General features: G+C 40.3%; 1 protein-coding gene across 1 annotated transcript in view; it reads right to left on the bottom strand.

Annotated features, from left to right (window-relative positions):
• Nucleotides 1-21,937, bottom strand: part of Nin (ninein (GSK3B interacting protein)) — a 114,058-nt gene that overhangs the window by 73,100 nt on the left and 19,021 nt on the right. The window contains exons 3-5 of the mRNA XM_013012224.1: nucleotides 11,419-11,500; nucleotides 2,536-2,611; nucleotides 1,185-1,248 (exon numbers count right to left, since the gene is read on the bottom strand). Of these exons, the coding sequence (XP_012867678.1) occupies nucleotides 1,185-1,248; nucleotides 2,536-2,611; nucleotides 11,419-11,500 (222 nt within the window). The remainder of the gene's footprint in view (nucleotides 1-1,184; nucleotides 1,249-2,535; nucleotides 2,612-11,418; nucleotides 11,501-21,937) is intronic.

Below are 21,937 nucleotides of genomic sequence, written 5' to 3'. Positions count from 1 at the left end.
TGCAATGCTTGGTAAGAAATGTATGCATTATCTTGCCCATGTAATTGTAACCCCTCTGTACAGTATGTTCACAAATAAAATAAAATTAAAAAAAAAGAAAAGCAGGGGACCATATTTATCTTTCCAAGAATTAAGTTGATGTTTAATAGATACAGGAGGGACTAAAGAGGGAGAAGAATCTAACCAGGACAAGTCTTGGAAATCTAGCCAAGAAGTCTTGGAAAATAGATTTTTTTTAAAAAACCTAGACTTTCCCTCTAAGCACTGTAAAATGAATGTCTACACCAAGTCATATAAGGTTATCAGTCTTCAGTAGCTCCTTTATTAACTACTCTGCTTTCTGATCTATCAGGAGAGCAGGAGGCCAGAGCAAAAAAAACAGACACGGTGATTCTGATCAGTAGAGTACCAGCCATGATCAGAAAAACTGACTGAAAGCATGAGGCCCCAAGTTCAAGGCCCAGTACTGGTACAAAATTTTTTTTTACTCTCATTATAAAAATTTTAAACTCTAGGGAAAAAAAAATCACAAATGGATCACCTGGTTAACAAAAACAATATATTACAGGTTTTGTCTTCATGTTCTTCAGTTTTCTACAAAAGAAACTAAAAAGCAGTGTGTGTAACAGGAGAGTCATCTCTTGACCTTAAAGAAGGCCTTCAGCATTTTGACATGACAGGTCACCATTCATCACCTGCACCTTTACTACCACCCACCATCACCACCATCACCACTGCAATCGCCACTGCCACCAAAGCCACCATCACAGCCACCACTAAACACTATCTTTTGTGCTACTGCAGCATTAAAGCAATAAAATAAATACTTCACTCCATTCAAATGTCACCTTAAAGATTTCTAAGCACCTTGCACAGCATTAGGAGAATAAACTACTTCATTAAAATATTTTAAGATGGGCAATGTTTGTTTTCTGTTGCCCTGTCATCAATAAATATACACTGTCTCTCCAGAGAGCAGAATACAGGTCCTGCTTGATTATGACAGTCTTAGCAAGGTATCTTAGAACTCAGATATATAAATTTTTAGATGAGTTGTATAGACACATCATCAAAGTGAAAGTAGATGGTTAGATATGAGCTGAGAGAACAAAACCTCTTCCACCATAGAAACCACGGTGGCCAGCTCTTATTTTACAACATCCCAGGGGGCTAGTGCCCCCCACCCCAGGCTCTTCTCCTGGTACAAGCTCAGATTTCATGATAGTTCCAAATGTGTCCAGAAGCATTCTGCAAATGCCCAGGAAAAACTCAGAGTGAAGCATTTGTGCTAGCTATGCAATCTCCAGCGATATTTATACCCAGCTTTTTTTTTTTTTTTGAAAGTCACAGCCAAGTCATTTGGTTAGGTCGAGCGATTCTCTTACAGGAAATGTTTAAGCATTCACAATTTACATTGAAAATGGCATGCACATTTGACGGTACCTTTCATCAGAAGTGCATGTGTCAGCTTGTGGGTATCCAGGAGCGGCACGGACACCTGAGCTACTTGTTGGCAGCTGACACCCACAGATGCTAGTCAGATAAGAGGCAATGCAGAACCATCCTTAATTTATTAGGTAGTCTTAAATTTTCATGACAGATAACAGGACATATCATCAGTGGCTGTGGGGCTTGGGAAGGATTAAAAAGATAAAATAGCTTTGGAAACTTGACCATGAGATTTTCCCAGCAGGAGAATGAACTCATGTCCTGGGGACGGAATTGGCAAGGGAGCTCCTGTGGAAATTGCCCTTGAGATGAAAAGAAGGGGGGGGATGAAGCAATGGTGCTAAAAGTCTCTTCTGTGATCTAGTCCTAAACTTACCTGCGGATGAAATGGTTCTCCAGTTATTTCCCATTAACCACCCCCACGCAATGTAGGGAGCAGTGCTTCCTTTCTTTTTTCTTTTTGTCATGGGGCCTGAACTCTGGGCCTGGACGCTGTCCCTCAGCTCTTCAGCTCAAGGCTAGCACTCTACCACTTGAGTGACAGCACCACTTCTGGCTTTTTCTGCTTATGTGGTGCTGAGGAATCGAACCCAGGGCATCTGGCATGCAAGGCAAGCTCTCTACCACTGAGCCATCTTCCCAGCCCCATTTCCTTATTTTTCCATGGCCAGTAATTTAAAGTCTTTCACATTTTATCTTATTATAGAAACAAATTTTCAGCTGATTTTAATATATAAAAAATCCGACATTGAATATCTATGTATGAACTTTTAAGTCTTGATATTAACACCCACAAGAACCATGGGATCTTCCAAAGAATGCATGGAATCAAGAATTAAATTTATCAGAGCTGGGGATGTGGCTTAGTGGCAGAGTGCTTGCTTAGCATGCATGAAGCCCTGGGTTCGATTCCTCAGTATCACCTAAAGAGAAAGCAGGAAGTGGGTTCTGTGGCTCAAGTGATAGAGTGCTAACTTTGAGCAAAAGATGCTCAGGGACAGTGCTAGGCCCTGAGTTCAAGCCCCAGGACTGGAAAAGAAAAAGAATTAAATTTATCATACCATTTAAAAATAGTTACACACTCACCCTGGAAGGTGTCTGCCTACAAATATACACTCACACATGCCTTTTTTATTCACAGCATCATTATCAATGAATTTACCTAAATCAGGAAGAGAGAACACTCATGGCCAATAGCCATTGTCAAGTTAAGCACTTGAGAACTGTGATTCTTGTTATAAATTTCAAGCAAGGCTTTCCAGTGGGCAGCAGCAGTCCACCAATAGGAGGGCTGTTCTTCAATTTTCACATTAAAGAGTGCCTCCCTCCTTTCTTCCTGTCTCCAAAGGAAGTGCTGCAAAATGGCAGCCAGAGGCCAAGTTAATTTATTTCATGAACATAGATAGCTCCATTCAGTAGACCTTTGTTATCCGTAGTTATGTTTCCAAGGAGACCATCCTTGAGGAAAAACCACACATGCTCAGGATGCAGAGCTCAATAATGTACTACAGATACTTGATTTGTTTTTCCCACAATACTGCCTAACTTCTGCTACATTTCAACAAATCTCAAAATTTCACTTTATCACTTTAATTAAGCATGGTGCCTTTTGTTTTGTTTTGGGGCACTAATTGCTTTCTGGGAGGCAGATTTTCGTAAAGAGGGACTGAGAACACACTTCCATGTCAGCTGAGCAATGTAATACATGCATGGGGTTCTTCTTTTTAAACAGTGCTGGGTCAAAACCACAGGAAAGCTGGTGCTGGTGGCCTGTTCCTGTAATACTAGCTACAAGGGAGGTTGAGATCTGGAGGATTGTGGTTTGAGGTGAATCTATACAGATGAGTTGGCTACACTCCAAAAGAAGCAGCAAAAAGGAAGGCTGGAGACATGATTCAAGTGGCAAAGAACGAGCTAAGCAAGCATGAAGCCCTGAGTTCAAGCCCTAGTATTAGGATATGGGGAGAAATTATTTCCTACATCTAATAAATAGCAAATTAAGGGAGGCTTACTGCATAGCATATTTTTTCAGTTTCATTCTGGGGCAAATTTACCTATGGCAGATAATATAGGGTTACTAGGTTTATTAAGCAATGAAACTACTTATGTCACATTAACTATTTCAATCATGAGCCCAAAAAGAGATGGGAAATGCCAGTGAAATATAAACTGTCCTGGTTTTGGTCTTTCAGTTCCTTGGACATACATTTATGATTTTGTCTAGAGTGTGTCAATTCTGAGTCATCTCTTTTTTTTTCCCATTTTCCATTTCTCTTACTTGGCATCGTGACATAAAAACACAAATAGAACAGGGTCCCGATGACTCACACCTGCAATCCTAGTGACTCTGGAGCCTAAGATCTGAGGATCAGGGTTCAAAGCCAGCTTGGGCAACAAAGTCTGTGATACTCTTATCTTTAATTAACCACCAAGAAAGCTGAAAATGGAGTGGTGGCTCAAGTGGTAGAGTGCTAGTTTGGGAGAAAAAAAAAAGCTCAGGGATACACCTAGGCCCTGAGTTCAAGCCCCAGGATTGGTGCACATCACACACACACACACACACACACACACACACACTTTAAAAGAAAGCAGATGAGCCTGGCCAGTCTTCCAGAGTTCCATGAGAGCTTATTTTAAGGCACAGCAAGTACTGTAAGATGGCATTGAGGCAGGCTACCTCACCTAGCTTAGACGGCAGAGACCATAGATGGCCATAGACCACATCAACAAGGGACAAAAGAGAAACCTGAGTCAATCCCACAAGGATGCTAGCATTATATGGAAGAAACTGACAGGTCCTACACAGCAGGTGGGGGAAACAGCCAATCAGGGAATTCAAAAGCTAAACAAGGGGCTGGGAAGGTGGCTCAGTGGTAGAGTGCTTGCCTTGCATGCTCGAGGCCCTGGGTTCGATTCCTCAGCACCACATAAGCAGAAAAGGCTGGAAGTGGCGCTGTGGTTCAAGTGGTAGAGCACTAGCCTTGAGCTGAAGAGCTGAGGGACAGTGCCCAGGCTCAGAGTTCAGGCCCCACATCTGAGGGGAAAAAAAAAAAAAAGCTAAACAAACTATCCATTTTCATCTTAGAAGTTAAAACCCAGTTGCTCATTCTTTACTTCACATCTCATCTGTCCCAAAAGAGAAACTGAAAGCCAGGTGCTGGCGGCTCATGCCTGTAATTTTAGTGACCCAGAAGACTGACATCAGAGAATTGAGGTTCGAAGCCAGCCCAAGCAGCAAGGTCCATGAGACTTTGATCACCAGTTAACCAGTAAAAAGCCAGAAATGGAGATGTGGCTCAAGTGGTCAAGTGGCAGCTTTAAGGAAGATTATGGTCTGATCCAAAGGTCCTGTCTTAGGAGCTCCTGCCATACTCTATCTGATTCCTGTGGAGCCACTGGTAGCCAAGGCCATAAAGCCAGGGAGAGGTACCTAACACTGGGAAAGCAACATCAGGAAAAGTGTCACAGGCTGCAAGCACACAACAGATTTCCTCAACCCCAGTTTTTGTAAGAGATGAGGTCACTGGCAAATGTTTAATGACAGTATCCAGTTGGTCACCACAGAAACTGGAGGTGGCCTCATCTTGATCTTGTGTTTGTCCTACTTTCTTCCTCCTTCTTAGTCTTCCCCTTCATCAGTGGATATACCCATTCTCCAAGACTCCCTGTAGAAAACTACCACCTTCACACCTCTGTGTGGTAACTGAAATAAAATAGATACAACTCTCAAGTAAACTGATCCATTACTAAAATTATCACCAGCACTATTTAATTTCAAATACTATGAATATTTCTTGGATACAAACATTTTTTTTTTTGGTCAGTCGTGGGGCTTGAACTCTGGGCTTGGGCGCTGTCCCTCAGCTCTTCAGCTCAAGAAGAGCGCTCTGCTGCTTGAGCCACAGCGCCACTTCAGGTTTTCTAGTGGTTTATTGGAGATGAGTCTCACGGACTTTCCTGCCCAGACTGGCTTTGAACCAGGATCCTCAGATCTTAGCCTCCTGAGTAGCTAGGATTACAAGCGTGAGCCACCGGTGCCCAGCTACAAACATGTATTTTTAAAGACTGCTTTGTATCCTTAGTAAGATTAGCCTAACAATAAGTAATCTTCTAAAGCATGTCTTATGAGTTGCTTAGGTCTGTACAGTCTTTGATTATACAGATATATCATTAAGTTTGTGCATGGATACACTGCCATTTTTTCACTTGCTACACAAATATATCCCCCATAACTGAACTAAGTGCCCTTTCATGCACATCTTTATGCTTATTTATATTTATCTATATAGCATAAAATCTGAGAATAGTGTTGACTAGTCAAATACATTATCATACTTCATGGGCCCTCACATGGGATTCTAAAAGTTCTATGATTTGACAGGATGATCAGCAGGCATCCATGCTTCCAATTCTATGAGCTTATAAACACACTCTTAACACCTCTTTTATTGTTGTTGGTGGTTCTGATGGTTTGTTTTGCTTTTAACTTTTGGAGGAAATTTTTGGTCCTCATTATTAACATTTCATGGACACGAAGAAGACAGGGTCTAAGCTCTTATCTTACCCAGCCAGAGAAAGAACACTGAACAAGCTTCTTGGGCAATTTGTGCATAAAATCTCTAACAAGACCCCAGTGAGACTTGAGAGCCTGGCCCAAGGCCTCTGGATGTACTTGCAAATACAAGTCTTTAATTATTGCAAATCAGAATCTAGTCCAATGCTGGGCCACAGAACCTACTTCATTGTACATTAGCATGTGTTCGTTACAGTTACGGCTTCAAGGCATAAGGAAAGTAAGTACAGCTGGAGTGGTTCCTGGAATTTGGGATGCCTATTAGATAAAACAATCATCTACATCAAAACAATGCTTAGGCTGCTTTCCTAATGAGTTGGCTTTTCTAAATGCAAGTTTTTCCCTTCTGATAAACCAAGGAAAGACCTTTCCAAAGAGCCATATCTATGCTATGCTGGTAGCTACTATACAACTGAAATCTAATGTAAGATGCATCAAATGAGGGAAATAAAATCTCTGGAGACTGGATGCTGCCAGCATACGGATGTCACATAGCTTAGAGACTTTGCCAGCCTTTCCAAGACAGGAATTCAATCATTCAAAGCCATCACAAATTGAATAAATAGCAAATGATTTGTTTCTTATTACAGAAAAGTCATATGAAAATTAAACTGCATAGGCAGATAGGAGAGAGTTATGCCACTGGCAATTTACAATGATTCCCAATCAACTTTCTAGCCCTTATCTGAATTTCAGTATTTTTCATTGTGTTAGTGGTAGTGTTGATTTTTAAGGGGGGGGTAAGAAGAACCTCAAGGGGTCTTAGAATCACAATACGGAGTTAAAAAGATGCTGAAAAGAATCTGTCTAGTCCACCTATACCCTTTCAGTTAAGAATTCAGAAACCTTGCCTCATAATAGTTAATATACATGGCAAAATACAGGGCTATGGAAATGATGACTTCATTTCAGATTCTCTCACATCCCACTAGAACTTTGCTTTCATATTATTTATATACAACTGCCTCTTAGTAGAAGAATAGGAAAGCATGGGATATAATAAGTATTCGTCATTAGAATACTTTAGAATGTCAATTTATGGTAGGTAAATCATTTTTTAATTGGGTAATATCTTACAGAGATACAAAGCTACTTTTTTCACAGGTTTAGATAATGTCATTTAGATATTAGGAGACAACAAAATTGAATCTTGGAGCAGAAGGGATTTTAAGTATTTTCCAACACAACCACTATTTGGGGAAGGGTACTGGGGTTTAACCTCAGGGTCTGGGAGCAGTCTTTTAGCTCTTTTGTCAAGGCTAGTACTCTACCACTTGAACCACAGCTCCACTTCTGACTTTTTGCTCATTAACTGGAAATAAGAGTTCCATGGACTTTCTGACCGAGGCTAGCTACAAACCATCTAAGTAGCTAGGATTACTAACTATACTGTGTGCCATCGGTGCCTGGCCAACACAACACATCCACTTTTAGCTATGAACTGATGAAAGACCACAGAGGCATAACATAAAAGGTCATATCATTAAAGAGACACTGTCAGTATTTCTTTACTCCTTAGTTATGTTCCTTTCTATCCTATCAAACTGACCATGTACTATAGCTTGGTAGTGTACCTGACAGCTGATCTTACAAAATTAGCAAATCAGGAGTCTCTCTGTTTCAACAGCCCTCCCAGCTTTTTTTTGTCTGCTATGGTTTTAAGGTAACTTCTTTTCTCCAGGTCTACTCCTGATCTCAAAGGGCAATCCAAAACAAACAAACAAACACCACACATCCGGTTCCCTGTAGTAAAAGATGAGTTAAATACTAAATAGCCCAAGAATGGAAAGGACACTGGCAACTCTGTCACCAACCACTAGGCACAGCTGCTTTTAAGCATTTACTGCTTCGTCTGGCTGCTTTGTAAGTCTCTGGGCCGTACTATCATAGCTAAGGACTGGCTCGTCATTTGGGTAAGACAGCATCCCTGGATGGCAGTGTTAGCAATCTCCTCAGCCAATATCTGTGAGACCTCTGCCCTTTTTGGACCCCCTCCTCCTCCCTCCTTTTTGCAATACTAGGGCTTGTGTTTCTTAGATTGGTGTGAGACTTTGAGTCATATCTTAGCCCTGTGTTCCACTGGTTGTTGTTAGAAGAGAGTCTAAATTTTGGCCCAAACACACACCTGAGCAAATGTCTGAACCATGATTTTCCTATTTTTAGGCTTCCTGTGGTCACTGAGATTTCAGATGGGCACCACCATGTCCACTTTCCCTTCTGTGGAGATAGTCTTGCTGGCACTACAATCCTCTCAATCTAAGCTTCCTAGTAGCTTGGGATGGCAGGTTCATGCCACTGTGCCCGGCTATCAGTTGAGAAGGGAGACTCACTAACTTTTCTTTCCATGATGGCCTCAAACTTCAATCTTCCTACTCTGAGGCTCCTAAGGAACTAGGATGACATATTCTGCCATTCTTGAGGTCTCAATTTGTGCTTTGGTAAATCAGCAGAGTTCTTCCATCTCTAAAATGCAATGATTTGTTACCTGAGAGGAAGGGGGAGGGGGAGAGGGAGATGGAGATGGAGAGGGGGGGGGTGAGTTCAGGTGGCCTTCCAGTATACTATGTTTGAGTCCTGACCACTCTCCCTCTGTTCCTGCCTACCCAACCCAGTCGAGTTGAGGGAGTGGAGAGGTCAGATTTAAAATGAGGAGAAGAATGTTTGAGTGGAAAGAATGACTCAGTCACCATGAACAACTGGAGAGGCCAGGAGGGAGATGGGCAAAAAAACAGACAAAGCAGAAATGCTCAGAATAAAACAGGGAATGACGGAGGAGGGGCTGACTCATACTATGTAACAGATAAAACACTCTTAAGACCCAGAAGATGTTTTTTATCTTTCCAGGACCAATGTTAGGGAAGTCACTTAAATGCTAACCCAAATGCTATCAATAAGTATACTGCTGTGACATGACCCTGATTTAGGGTAGTTCTGACACAGATTTGGTATAGTCTACCCAAAGGACAGGACTCACAGATAAACTGTAAAAATTCCTTCTATGTGCTATCCTGGAAGGCTAGTCCAAATTCTAGTCTGTGTTGAACGGCCCTGAAGCCTATAGCTGACTATGAAGACACAGTCTAGAGCTAGGTTTATCGACTTGTTTCCTGGCTGCTCCTAAACTCACCTAGCTATTGTTTAGCTTACCCTCCTGCACAACTCCAGGGGGTGTCTCTACATCTGTGGACAACAGCACTCTGTCTCTTTATTTTGACATTTTTCTTACAAGTGATAGGACAAGATTTGAAGAAAGGGCAGCAAAAGAATCCAGTGAAGTCATGGCAAGGCTGAGTCTTCCAAATCTACACAAAAGCACAACGTCAGACATGGAAGGACACGGAATGTTTGTCTATTTCCTATGCTCACAGTAAGCCCAGTGTGGTATTCCCATCACTCACTCAGGGTCCCTAAGCCTTGTGTAATTATTATCAAGATGACAGACATACTAAAAAAGGTAAAAATACTAATCAAATGCAAGTTCCCACAGATTATAAAGGTCTATGTCCCAGGAATGGTCATCTATGGAAATTCTACTATTAGTATGAAAAAATATAATAACTTCTCTCCCTGGGGCTCATTGAGGGATTCTGGGAGCTCTGGCAAGCCTCAGAGTTAAGCATAAACTTCTTAAGGGTGGTCATCATTAGCAGAAAATGGAGACTCAATCAGAACCCAAAATGCTGTTGAAAGAAATGTTGAGACATCTGACCCAAACCTGGAACATTTGAGGATGTATAACACAGAACTAGATGAGCAGTGAAGATTACAAATGAGTTCCCATCTGTGTTTTGTCTAAATTGGTCACACTGAACCATTCCTGTAGTCACAAAATGTTCCTGATTTCTCTTGTCTCAAACTCGACTATAGTTTTTAATGTTCTTTCTCTTTTTTTCTTTTCTTTTTTTTTTTTTTTTTGGTTGCTGGTCCTGAGGTTTGAGCTCAGCCTAGGTACTGTCTCTAAGCTTTTGTGCTCAAGGCTAGCTGAGCCACAATTCTACTTCCAGCTTCTTTGGTGGTTAGTTGAAGATAAGAGTTTCACAGACTTTCCTGCCTAGGCTGGCTTTGAACCGTGATCCTCAGATCTCAGTCTATGAGTAGCTAGGATTACAGGTCACTGGTACCTCAGAATAAATTTTACACATATCATGCACAATATACAGTTTGGAAAAACTCATACAATCATATAAGTTTATTATACTCAAGATAGGAAAGTTTAATCATTCTAGAATTTCCTTTTGTTCCTTTACAGTGAATTTGTACCTCTCTCCATGACCACTGATTTAATAAACACAGCTGTAGTGTAATAAAAATTTCTGCAGTGTTTAAACTTCCCCTTAATCCCTTGATTTGAAGGCACACACCTAAATGCCAGATTTGTTTACACAGAAATTAGAATATATTTTATAATCAATGGAACTTTATATTTGGCCAAAAAATTTGGAAATATATAAGCAAAGTGCTGGTGGCTCATGCTTGTAATCCTAGCTACTCAGCTGATGGCTCTCACCTGTAATCCTAGCTACTCAGAAGGCTGCAATCTGAGGATCATGGTTTGAAGCCAACCCTGACAAAAAAGTCTTATCTCCAATTAACCACCAAAATCTGGAAGTGGAAATGTGGCTCTAGTAGAGCACCAACCTTGAGAGGAAAAGAGAAGAGCATGAAGCCCCGAATAGAAGCCTCAGTACAAAAACACACAGACACACACTAATTATGTCTTGTAGTATATAGTGCTCCAAAAAATTGATGAAGCATAGTATGAAACCTTTTCATCTCATAACATTCACTGAATGCTTACCATATGCTGTCTTCTTCTAAGCATTGGAAATTAAAACCAACTATATGATCTTCAAAGAACTATCACACGAAGGGCAGATGGTCATAATATCATGGGGTCAGGTCTACAGCAGACATGGACTAAAAGGAATTGTCTCAATTGACCACCTTCTTCTTCCAGGAGAAAAATTTCCCCACATCATGTGCTTCCATGTACAGAGGAAACGAGGATGCAGGGGCCAGCCCTAAGCTTTATTGTGCTCATTCCTAGGGTGAGTTATTGCCACACCATCTGACATATTGCCTTGGAACAATCCAATTACTTTTTCCACAATACTCTGCTGTATTTTATGTGTAACAGCTGCAAAGCTTTTATGATAATACTGAGAGAGAAGTCTCTGGAAATAACCACTCAATCTGTGAAAGGCAGATGTCCCAAATCCTTCACAGACATGCTTTCAGGTCTCCACATTTTCCCTTGGACAATTTTTCAGCCTTAAAAAAATATTTTCTTGTTTGCAGTGCCAAGACTGAACCCAAGGGCTCTACCACTGAGCCCCACTTCCAGTTCTCCCCTAGACAACTCTTAAGGAGGAACATAGAAAAGTTAATACCCTTACCTGGTTCTTGAAAGTGTTCTTCACTGGACAGCGTTCTAGACAATATAAGTATTAATGCTTCTTTAAATTGATCAAAATGCACCTAAAAAACAATTAGAAATAAATGTGAAATCATTCCTGAAGCCCTAAGAATGCAAATGTATTTACAAGGTATCAGAACCATTTGGTCCCACCCTGATAGCTTTGAAGTGAATCACCCAGGTTAGCTCTGCTTTCCTTCATTTCTCGAAAACACAAAAGGGAAAATGGGCTGATCATTTTTGACATCCAGTGCCATCAACACGTTAGTGTTTATATCAGAATGAATATTTATCCAGCCCCTATGGAGAAAAGCTATATTCCAAGACTCTTTTTATAAACTCAGGAAAAAAGAAACATTTTGAACCCTTATTCTTTTCATTTTTCTGATCAGAAGAGTAAGATGATAGGTTAGTTACTAGAAAAATCTTCCCAAATAAGTGATCCATTGTCTTGGTACTCTGCAGACACTTTCATATCTTAAGACATTCTAGAAGAGAGAGGTTCTCCTTTGAGAATAACTGGAATACGGTTTTGCCTGAGGTAAGTATACAATATTTATCTCCCAAGGTCCCTATGAGTCTATAAACAAGTGAAAATCAATACCAAACACAAAAGATAAAAGAATCTTGTGATACGTTGTCATGAATTCATAAAATTATAATTATTTAGACTGAAATGGACAAAAAATGAATTTATTTCAGAAAATGATCAAAATTGGGCAAAATAGCTGGACTCCTTTGGCTCACACCTATAATCCTAGCTACTCAGAGGGTTAAGATCTGAAGATCATGGTTCACAATCAGCCTGGGAAAGTCCATGAGACTCTTATGTCCAATAAACCACCAACAAACTGGAAATAAAGCTGTAGTTCAAGTGGTAGAGTGTTTACCTTTGAGCACAAAAGTTCAAAAACAGTACGCAGGCTAAGTTCAAGCCCCAGTATTGGCACTGGCACACATTGGTATGCACATTGGCTGGCTGGCACGCGTGTGCACACACACAAATGGTTAACAGTTTCCTTTATGAAATATCCAAGAATATCTAATACTCAAGTATATCCAGTACATATAAGTACAGTTGTACAATTTTGATTTATGTGATCTTACTGTAAGACGGTGGGGGGGGTGTAAAATAGTATTTCCTCTTACCACAATTCCAGTTTGATAATATGGAACCTATTTAAACAGAACCCCATAGGCAAACACAAAAATCAAAGTTTCTAAATGTGTAATTGTGCTGCTAGGGCTCTTTCTGGATGTCATTCTAAAACACTGCCTAGAGGCTTGAATATAGGTGACAAATAAAATTTGGAAAAGCCATAAATATTACTATCTAAACAATGGAGAGAAAAAAATCATATAATTTACCCCACTCTCACAAAGTATATGTGGTCTCTGTCACATTCATTTTGACACATTGAAATTATTTCCCCAAATCATATTACTTGAGATCATGTAGATGTTTTCTGCCTTTTTGGTCTGTCTTTCTGACTTTCTTTCTCTCCTTCCTTCCTTTCTTCTTCTTCTTTTTTTGTGTCAGTCATGGGGATTGAACTCTGGGCCTGGGCGCTGTCCCTGAGCTCTTCAGCTCAAGGCAAGTGTCCTATCACTTGAGCCACAGAGCCACTTCTGGTTTTCTGGTGGTTAGCTGGAGATGAGAGTCTCACAGACTCTCCTGCTCAGGCTGGCTTTGAACTGCTAACCTCAAATCTCATCGTCCTGAGTAGCTAGGATTACAGGCATGAGCCACCAGCGCCTGGTGGATGTTTTCTTCATAAAAAATTTAAATTACATATACTTACCATTTACAATTTGATACTTTGCTGTACATGAACCACAATCAAGCTAATCAACATACCCAGCATCTCTTATAGTTACCATGTGTGGCCGGGGGAAGGGGGGGGAAGGGCAGGGGCGGGGGGAGAACATTTCTGATCTACCCTTTAACAAATTTCAAGATAAAAATCAACATAATAGAAGGAACCAGAGCAGGAACCTTTCAGGGGAGATATAGCATCTGCTATGAGACAGGAAAGTACAATCCATGAAAGGGTTACACAATTATAGACATGAGGGCTGGGATGGTGGCTCAGTGGTAGCGCGCTTGCCTTGCATGCCTAAGTCCCTGGGTTCAATTCCTCAGCACCATATAAGCAAAAAGAAAAAAAGCTGGAAGTGGCGCTGTGGCTCAAGTGGTAGAGCACTAGCCTTGAGCTGAAGAGCTGAGGGACAGCGCCCAGGCCCAGAGTTCAGGCCCCTCGACTGGACCCCCCAAAAAAAATTAAAAAAAAATTAATAAACCACAAGAAAAACCGGAAGTGGCGCTGTGGCTCAAGGGGTAGAGCTCTCGCCCTGGGCTGAAGAGCACAGGGACAGTGCCCAAGCCCAGAGTTCAAGCCCCACGGCCGACAAAAAAACAAACAAACAAACAAAAAATTATAGACATGAAAGCAGTGGTAATTAGAATTTCACAAATCATCTCAAAACTGCTAGGAGGGAGGAATCTGTAGTCCTGGCTTAGACACAAGCTTCTGTTAACATAGCCAAGGCCATCTCCCCATTAGCCAAGGTACAAGCATCACATACCTACTCGTACATACTCAGGCCCAATTGCTACCACAACCATTCTTTCTCCTTTGAGCAGGCAGCAGAGACACCGTGAGGTCACACACAGGTTCTAAGCCTGCAAGGCCAGGTCCTAACAGGGCTCTGCCACTCACTTTCTGTTGGCCAACTTGTTAGACCTCTCTGAGCTGTAATTTACCTATCGGTTACAATGGGGATATCTAGCAAATGATAAGTATGGCTCATTCCACAAATGTTTATTGAGCAATATTATGTGTCAGGCATTGTTCTAGGCTCTGGTAACACAGCAGTTAATGACAGTGACAAAATAACCCAGCTGTCAGGGAGCTAAATATCTCAAGGAGTTAGGCAGATTCTGCGCTAAGAATACTGAATGCATTTCATGTTTCAATTCAATTTATTTATTTTATATACTGGTACTGGGACTTGAACTTAGGGCCTAGGGACGCTCACAGATTCTTCACTCAAGTCTGGTGCTCAGCCACTTGAGTCACACTTCTACTTCCCATTTCATGCTTTTTTTTTTTTTTTTTTGTCAATTCTGTGAAGCTTGAATTCAGGGCCTGGGTGCTGTCCCTGAGCCTTTTTATGCTCAAGGATAGCACTCTACCACTTGAGCCAGTGCCACTTCTGGTTTTTGAGGGGTTAATTGGAGATAAGTCTCACAAGTACTTTTCTGCCCAGCCTGGCTTTGAACTGTGATCCTCAGATCTCAGTCTCCTGAGTAGCTAGGATTTCAGGTGTGAGTTACCTGGGCCCAGCCCATTTTATGCTTTTTATAATACCTGTCTTCCTAATGAAATAAAACAAACATTATGTAAAGAATCTTGATACCCCACAAATGGCAGTTAATACTAACATGTACAATAATGGAGTGAGTGACTGTTCCTACCACCTTTACAGAGAAACTGGGCTATATTTCGAAGGAGAGCAGCTGGCCATGGAAGTGACTGAGACAGCCCAGTAGTGATGGGGTGGCAGTAGGCAGTCTGGACATCTATCTACCTCAAAGATCTGAGGAATTTCTCAGAATCAAGAGAAAGTGCTCTGGTGAGCTGTACAGAGAGATCTCAACTTTGTGTTCTGGGGCTTCCTTAGATTATTTGCAGAGGGGCATGAACAAAAGCTGTCTCCTCTTTTCACAGTTATAAAATGATGAGACTCCTGCTTCAAAAGGAAGGCATTTGTCTTGAGAATTTCAAATCCATTATACCTGATTTTGAAAGTCTCTCCTGAGTTTTCTACAGGTTGAAATTTTGTTAAGCCCTTCTGACTCTGGTCCTGACAATTCAGTTCAATGGGTAGTAGTTGTGAAGGTTGCCAGGATATCTACATTCCTATGTTTTATTCTCCTTGATGAGTGAAAGAGAGTTCTATAATTGGGAAATACTTCCAGTCAACTCCCAAGGCTTCCTATGAGGCCTGACTCTCCCTTCAATAAAATATAACCAAGTCACAGGCATTTGAGATGGAATCCACATCATTAGTATGGCTGCCTGGAATCTCATAGCCTCAAATATCCAGAGCACAGCCAACAATGAGGTAAACAGCAAATGAAGTCCAAGACTGGAGCAGGCATCGTAGAGCCCAGACACTCTCACCACAGAAAATACCGCAGGACCAAGTCAGGATCTCTTCATTCCTATTCTGCTTGCTTGTGGTGCTTCCCAGCCCACTGCAGATCAGAAGCAACGAATAAAGGACAGCACAACTAAAGAGTATGTACAAAAATCAACTAGTAATAAAAGGGATGTATGTGAATTTAATAAATCTATAGCCAATATCACATTAAATAGGGAAAAGTAAAATCACTCCTTCTAAAGTCAGGAGACAAGGGATAGTCCATTCTCACTTTTATTCAATATGGCACTAGGATTTCTAGCCAGAGCAATAAGGCAGGAGAAAGAAATAAAAGGAATTCAAGTAGGGAAAGAAGAAAAAATTATCTCTGTTTGCTGATATCCTATAGTTAATCGACCTACAGATACCACCAAAATACTTCTAGAACTGATAAATAGCTTTGAAAAGGTAGCAGGATATAAAAATAATACTCAAAAATCAGTAGCTTTTCCATATACCAACAGTGAATCTGAGGAAAAAGAAATCAGAAACAGAATTCCATTCACAATTGCCACACACATAATAACATACCTAGATATTAACTAGCTGACAGACTGCTACAAGGAAAACCATGAAACCTTGAACATAGGAAATGAAGAAGACATCAGAAGATAGAAAGCCCTTCCATGCTCATTGATAAGCAGAATTAGTCTTGTAAAAATGGCCATACTCAAAGGACATAGCTAGCCCACAGAATGGGAGGAGATTTTTTTACTAGCTATGCATCAAACAAGGGCCTCGTATCTAAAAATACACTAAAAAACTTACCCCCCCCCAAATAAACCCTCAAAGAAACAACCCAATTGATAAATGGACTAAAGACTTTAAGAGAGACTTTTTTTAAAAAAGAGAGACTTCTAAGAAGAAAAATTAAGACTGTCCAATAGACACATAAAGAAATGTTCAACATCTCTGGCCATAAAAGAAATACAAACGGAAAACAACACTGATTCCATCTCACCCCAGTTAGAATGGCCATTATCAAGAAAGTTAACAATAACAGATGCTGGTGGGGATGTAGCCAAAAGGGAACACTACTCCACTGTTGGTGGGAATGTAAACTTGTTCAACCACTCTGGAAAGCAGTATGGAGGTTCCTCAAAAGAAAAAACACAGAGCTTCCCTATGATCCAGCAATTCTACTCCTGGGCATTTATCCAATAGAACACAAACAAGGCCACACAAAAACTACCAGCACAACCATCTTCACTGCAGAACTGTTTACTAAGCCAAGGTATGGAATCAACCCAGATGCCCCTCCGCAGGTGAATGAATCAAGCAAATGTTTATATATACAACAGAATTCTATGCTTCCATTAGAAGGAATGATATTGTACCATTCGTAGGACATGGAAAGTCTTGGGAAAAATTATATTAAGCAAAGTAGGACAGACCCAAAAAGTGTAGGTTGCTTGGTTTCCCTCATTTGTTGTAAATAGAATGTGCCTATTAACCTACAAGTCAACACAATGGGTAACAAAAGACAAAAAATATACTTGGACATGATAAATTAAATAGGACTCTAAACTTTCACATATTGAGACCATAGGGATATATTCTTAGGAGAGGATCACAAAGGCTCAGTAGCTATGTGCATATGCTCATACAAAATGATGCTTATCGAAATGAACTCCAAGAAACAGAAACAAGAGCTTTTGGTTATTTTTCTTTTTTTATTTTCCCTCCTTTGTCACTATTTTTGGTTTCTGTACATTTTGTCTTATATGTAAATTTATCTGTTTGGGGGAAGGTAAGAGGAAGCATGGAAATGGTGGGACAAAGGGTGAACAAATGCAGCAGTGATACTCACTAGACACTGAGTATTGAAAATACTATTGAAAATGTTGAAAATAACCATACAACTTGTGGGGGAGAAGGAGCTGGGAGGGAAAAACTGGGAGAAAAGGAGGGAAGAGGTAACACTTGAAAAAGAAATATATTACCTGACTTATGTAACTGTAACCCCTTTATATATCACCTTTACAATAACAATAAAAAAAGAAAAGAGTGGCCATACTGCCAAAAGTAATCTACAGATTTGATGCAATACTCATCAAAGCCCCAACATTCTTTACAGAATTAGAGCAATCAATGCAACAATTCAAATGAAAACATAGAAGACTCCAAAGAATGAAAGTAATTCTAGGTAACAAGAGAACTGCTAGATGTATCACAATATAGACTTCAAATTATACAAAAGAATTTCAGTGAAAATTGTCAATAAGGACAAATATTCTGTAAATAAAAACCAGCTGCCCAGAGAATGGGAACAAATTTTGACAAATGGGGTCATATCACATTAAAGATGCTTTGCCCAGTAAAACAATCATGAAAGCCATAAAATAGGAGAAAGTCTTCACCTGCCATTAAACAGATAAGGATTAATATCTAGAGTATACAAAGAATTAAAAAAAAAAGGAGCAAAAGGACAAATAATCCAACTAATAAATGGGCAAATGGACTAAACAGACATTTCTCACAAGAAATGCAATTGGCTAATGGATACATAATATAAGGAATGTTCATCATCTTTAGCCACAAAAGAAACATAAATCAAAATCATATTAAGATTACATTCTACCTCATTAAGAATGGCATTTCTCAAGAAAACAAACAATGGCCAGGCACTGGCTATTGTTGAATATAGGTTCATACCTATATTCCTAGCTGCTTAAGAGGCTGAGATCTGAGAACTGAAGTTTGAAGCAGCTCTGTTCATAACAGCCTAACAATGGAATCAACAGAGTAACAGGGCAATGGATAAAGAAAGTGTGGTATATGTATACTCCTGGATAGTACACAGTCATAAGGAAAAATGAAATCATGTCATCTGCAAGAAAATGATTGGAATTGGAGGACATCATATTGAATGAACCAAGTTGAACTGAAAAAACAAGGTATTGTTTTATTATATTGTTTATGTATTGATATATATATATATACACACACACCTATAAATATAATTATATAAATAAATCAACACAAAATGTGAGTCTAAGGGGAGACTACTTAGGAGGAGATGGGGAAAGGAAAAAAGATAGTGAATAATTTTGTAATACATGCCAAGTAGAGATGAAAACAGCATAAAAAACCTGGATGAAAGCTGTTGATCAATAGGGGTTTAGAGTTCAGGGAAAGAAATGAGCTGTTGGGGGGTGGGGTGGTACTAGCTGGAGAGGGCTGTGCTAACAGGGTGAATGAGAATGAATATGGTCAAAATAGATATTTTGCATGTATGAAAACAGAGCAATAAAAGCTGTTGAAATTACATTAGATCAGGAACAGGGAGAGTGACAGGTGTGGGGAGATTGATTGGAATATACTTTACACATGCATAAAAATGTCACAACAAAATCCTCCCTTGTATAGCTAATGTATACTTTTAAAAGAAAAAAAAGGAGCAGCGTTTGATACCTCTATTGGAGAGGAGACATGAATTACCCCTCTTCAACCAAAGTGACATACAATGTTTTTATGCTTTAAAAGTTATTTGTAAGCCAGGTGCCGGTGGCTCAAGCCTGTAATCCTAGCTACTCAGGAGGCTGACATCTGAGGATCATGGTTCAAAGCCAGCCTAGGCAGGAAAGTCCGTGAGACTCTTATCTCCAAAAAACCACTAGAAAAGTGGAAGTGGCGCTGTGGCTCAAGTGGTAGAGTGCTCCAGTGCCCAGGTCCAGACGGACTGACCAAAAAAAAAAAAAGTTATTTGTAAAATGGCCATAATGGCTCAAGTCTTAGCTCCTTGGGAGGCACAGATTTCATCATAAGATTCCAACTTATCCAATGGCAGGATGCAATTGTGTGTGCCTGCAATCCCAGCTTGTATCCCAACTACACAGCTGCATCCAAGCTATGGGGAAACACCATAGCTGGGCACTGTGGCACATGCTTGTCATGCTAGCAACACGGGGAAACATAAATAGAAGCATCCTAGTCCAGGCTGGTCCAGGCAGAAATCAAGACCTTATCTCCAAAATAACTAACATAAAAAGAGCTGGTAAATTGGCTCAAGTGGTACAGTACCTGTCTGGCAAGTACTAGGCACTGAGTTCAATCCCCAGTACTGCTAAAAATCAAACAAATAAAAAAAAAATCCACCAATTTTTTTAGGCTTAATTTAAAAAATGTCTTAAAAAGTTGACATCTACATACATAAAATCTAACAGAACCTATGCAACTGTAACCCCTCTGTACATCACCGTTATAACAACAATAAAAAATAAAAAACTAACAGACTGGGGTCGTACACTGCTAAGCAAATCATGAGGGATCCCTCTGCTACAGAAGAAAAGCTCATAGACCAAGATTTTAAGTGATCAAAGACAATCTAATTATGTTTAATATATTCTTTAGTAGTATACAAATTTTAAATGTGTTTGTGAATACCCAATAGATATCTTCTCTTAGTCTGTCTGCCATAACCAGAGATAATAGTTGCAGTTCTTATCTAATGAATGGGGGTAGTCCTGAGGTTCATCCTCTCTTAGATTTTTCTGTCATCTGCATCTTACAATATCCACATGAGACAGTCAAAGCAGAGATACTAAAGTTAATTGAGGGAGCTAGTAGCCCAGAGAAGGTGTGTGTCTTGTTCAAGGCCACATGGCCATGGACATGATAGGGTTACTGAGAGAACTGAGTCTCTGGTGGAGCTCTTCTAGCCATTGTGCCTGATCAAAGCACTCTTCACCCTCAATCTGATCTCTCAGGGAAACCCCCTGCTCTGCAGTGCAGCCCTGGACTCCACCTCCAGTCCCAGATACATAGCACACACTGGGTGGAAGGCACTGGATAGGTGGACATGTGAACAAGAAGACATACAACCTCTGCTCTGAGGACTTTATCAGCCACACTTTAGATTCTAGAAAGTAGGAGTGGACTGTGGAGGAAGGGGGAAAAAAAACTGTATTAGTTAACTACAACATAGAATCTGCTAAGCACCTTAAAAGAGAGAAAAGAAGCTGGCAGGGGCCTCTGATAAATCAGCAGGTCCTACCTGGCCAGTGGGCAGGGTGAGAAATAGGGACCACTTTGGGGCAATGACTTCTCTAAGGTATTCACAAGCAGAGTTTAAACTTCTATAGTAAATCAGCCTCAATTTGAAAAGGCTGGGGAGAGGGGGATAGTAATGTGGTATCTACATGGTGATTAACTCAGGCTTTCTTCATAATCTGTTAATATCTATCTAGTTGAAGGTCTCTTTCCTCAAGACAACAACAACAACAAAAAGACCTGAAGTCCAGACACCATTCAGCAGCTGATCAAAACAACTGGAACAGCTGGAAGTCTGTATTAATCTCCGTTTCCTTCTTACAAGGCTATGGAGACTCTGGGCTCTGGGATTTAAACAGTAGTAAAAGCTACATCTCTGATTCAAGGAGATTACTCTGGCTGAGGCAGGTGACTGCTATTTTCCATCAATGCTCATGAATACTGATGTGGTAGAAAAGTCCCTAGGGCTCAACTCAGAAACAAAACCCTGGTAAATACTCCCTATTGTGAAGAATCATGAAGAAGAAGAGAGCAAGCTGACTTTGTTCAGCAACTAAAAATTTTTAGTGCTATTCTTCTCCAAGGGAGCTTGAGTATTATGTTAAAAAAAAAACTTAGAAGTCTCCATAAATACACAAAGCAATTAAATCTCACCAGAAATCAAGCTCTGGGTTGTGCATACTCTGGTTGGAACCCCTCATTTGAATAATAATTGCTGCCATTCATTTTATAGAATCCTTATATCTTGTATGCCTCAAAGGGCAATTGGATGCAGTTGGAAAATTACATGACTAAAACACACATTACATTTACATGAAATTAACAGGAAAACTAGTCAAGTCTGATATTTTTTGTCCTGTGTCACTACTCCTTAATAGACCTTTTCCCTTTTCCCCTTCACATTTCATATGAATGCTTTTATAGAAACACATTTGCCTCCCTGGAAAAAAGTGAGAGAGAGAGTGTGTGTTTAGGCATTACTTTAAAATGCCATTTCTACATAGGAAGTAGAATGAAGAACCTAATGTTGTACAAAATCACCTCATGTAATCATGGAGATCAAAAGTGTAGAGTTTCTACATGCACAGGCATTAAGTACTTAGAACAGACCCAAGGTGAGAGAATTTCAGCCAGTGCTTAAGGAGGTAAAGAGGTGAGCTTCTTTTTTTTGGGGGGGGGTCCGGTCATGGGGCCTGAACTCTGGTCCTGGGCACTGTCCCTCAGCTCTTCAGCTCAAGGCTAGTGCTCTACCACTTGAGCCACAGTGCCACTTCCGGCTTTTTTTCTTTTTGCTTATGTGG

This window comes from Dipodomys ordii, unplaced genomic scaffold (assembly GCF_000151885.1).
Source record: "Dipodomys ordii isolate 6190 unplaced genomic scaffold, Dord_2.0 Scaffold16, whole genome shotgun sequence".
In the NCBI taxonomy this organism is placed as follows: domain Eukaryota; kingdom Metazoa; phylum Chordata; class Mammalia; order Rodentia; family Heteromyidae; genus Dipodomys; species Dipodomys ordii.
Note: the sequence above shows the minus strand (reverse complement) of the source record. Positions and strands in the feature narration are given on the sequence as shown.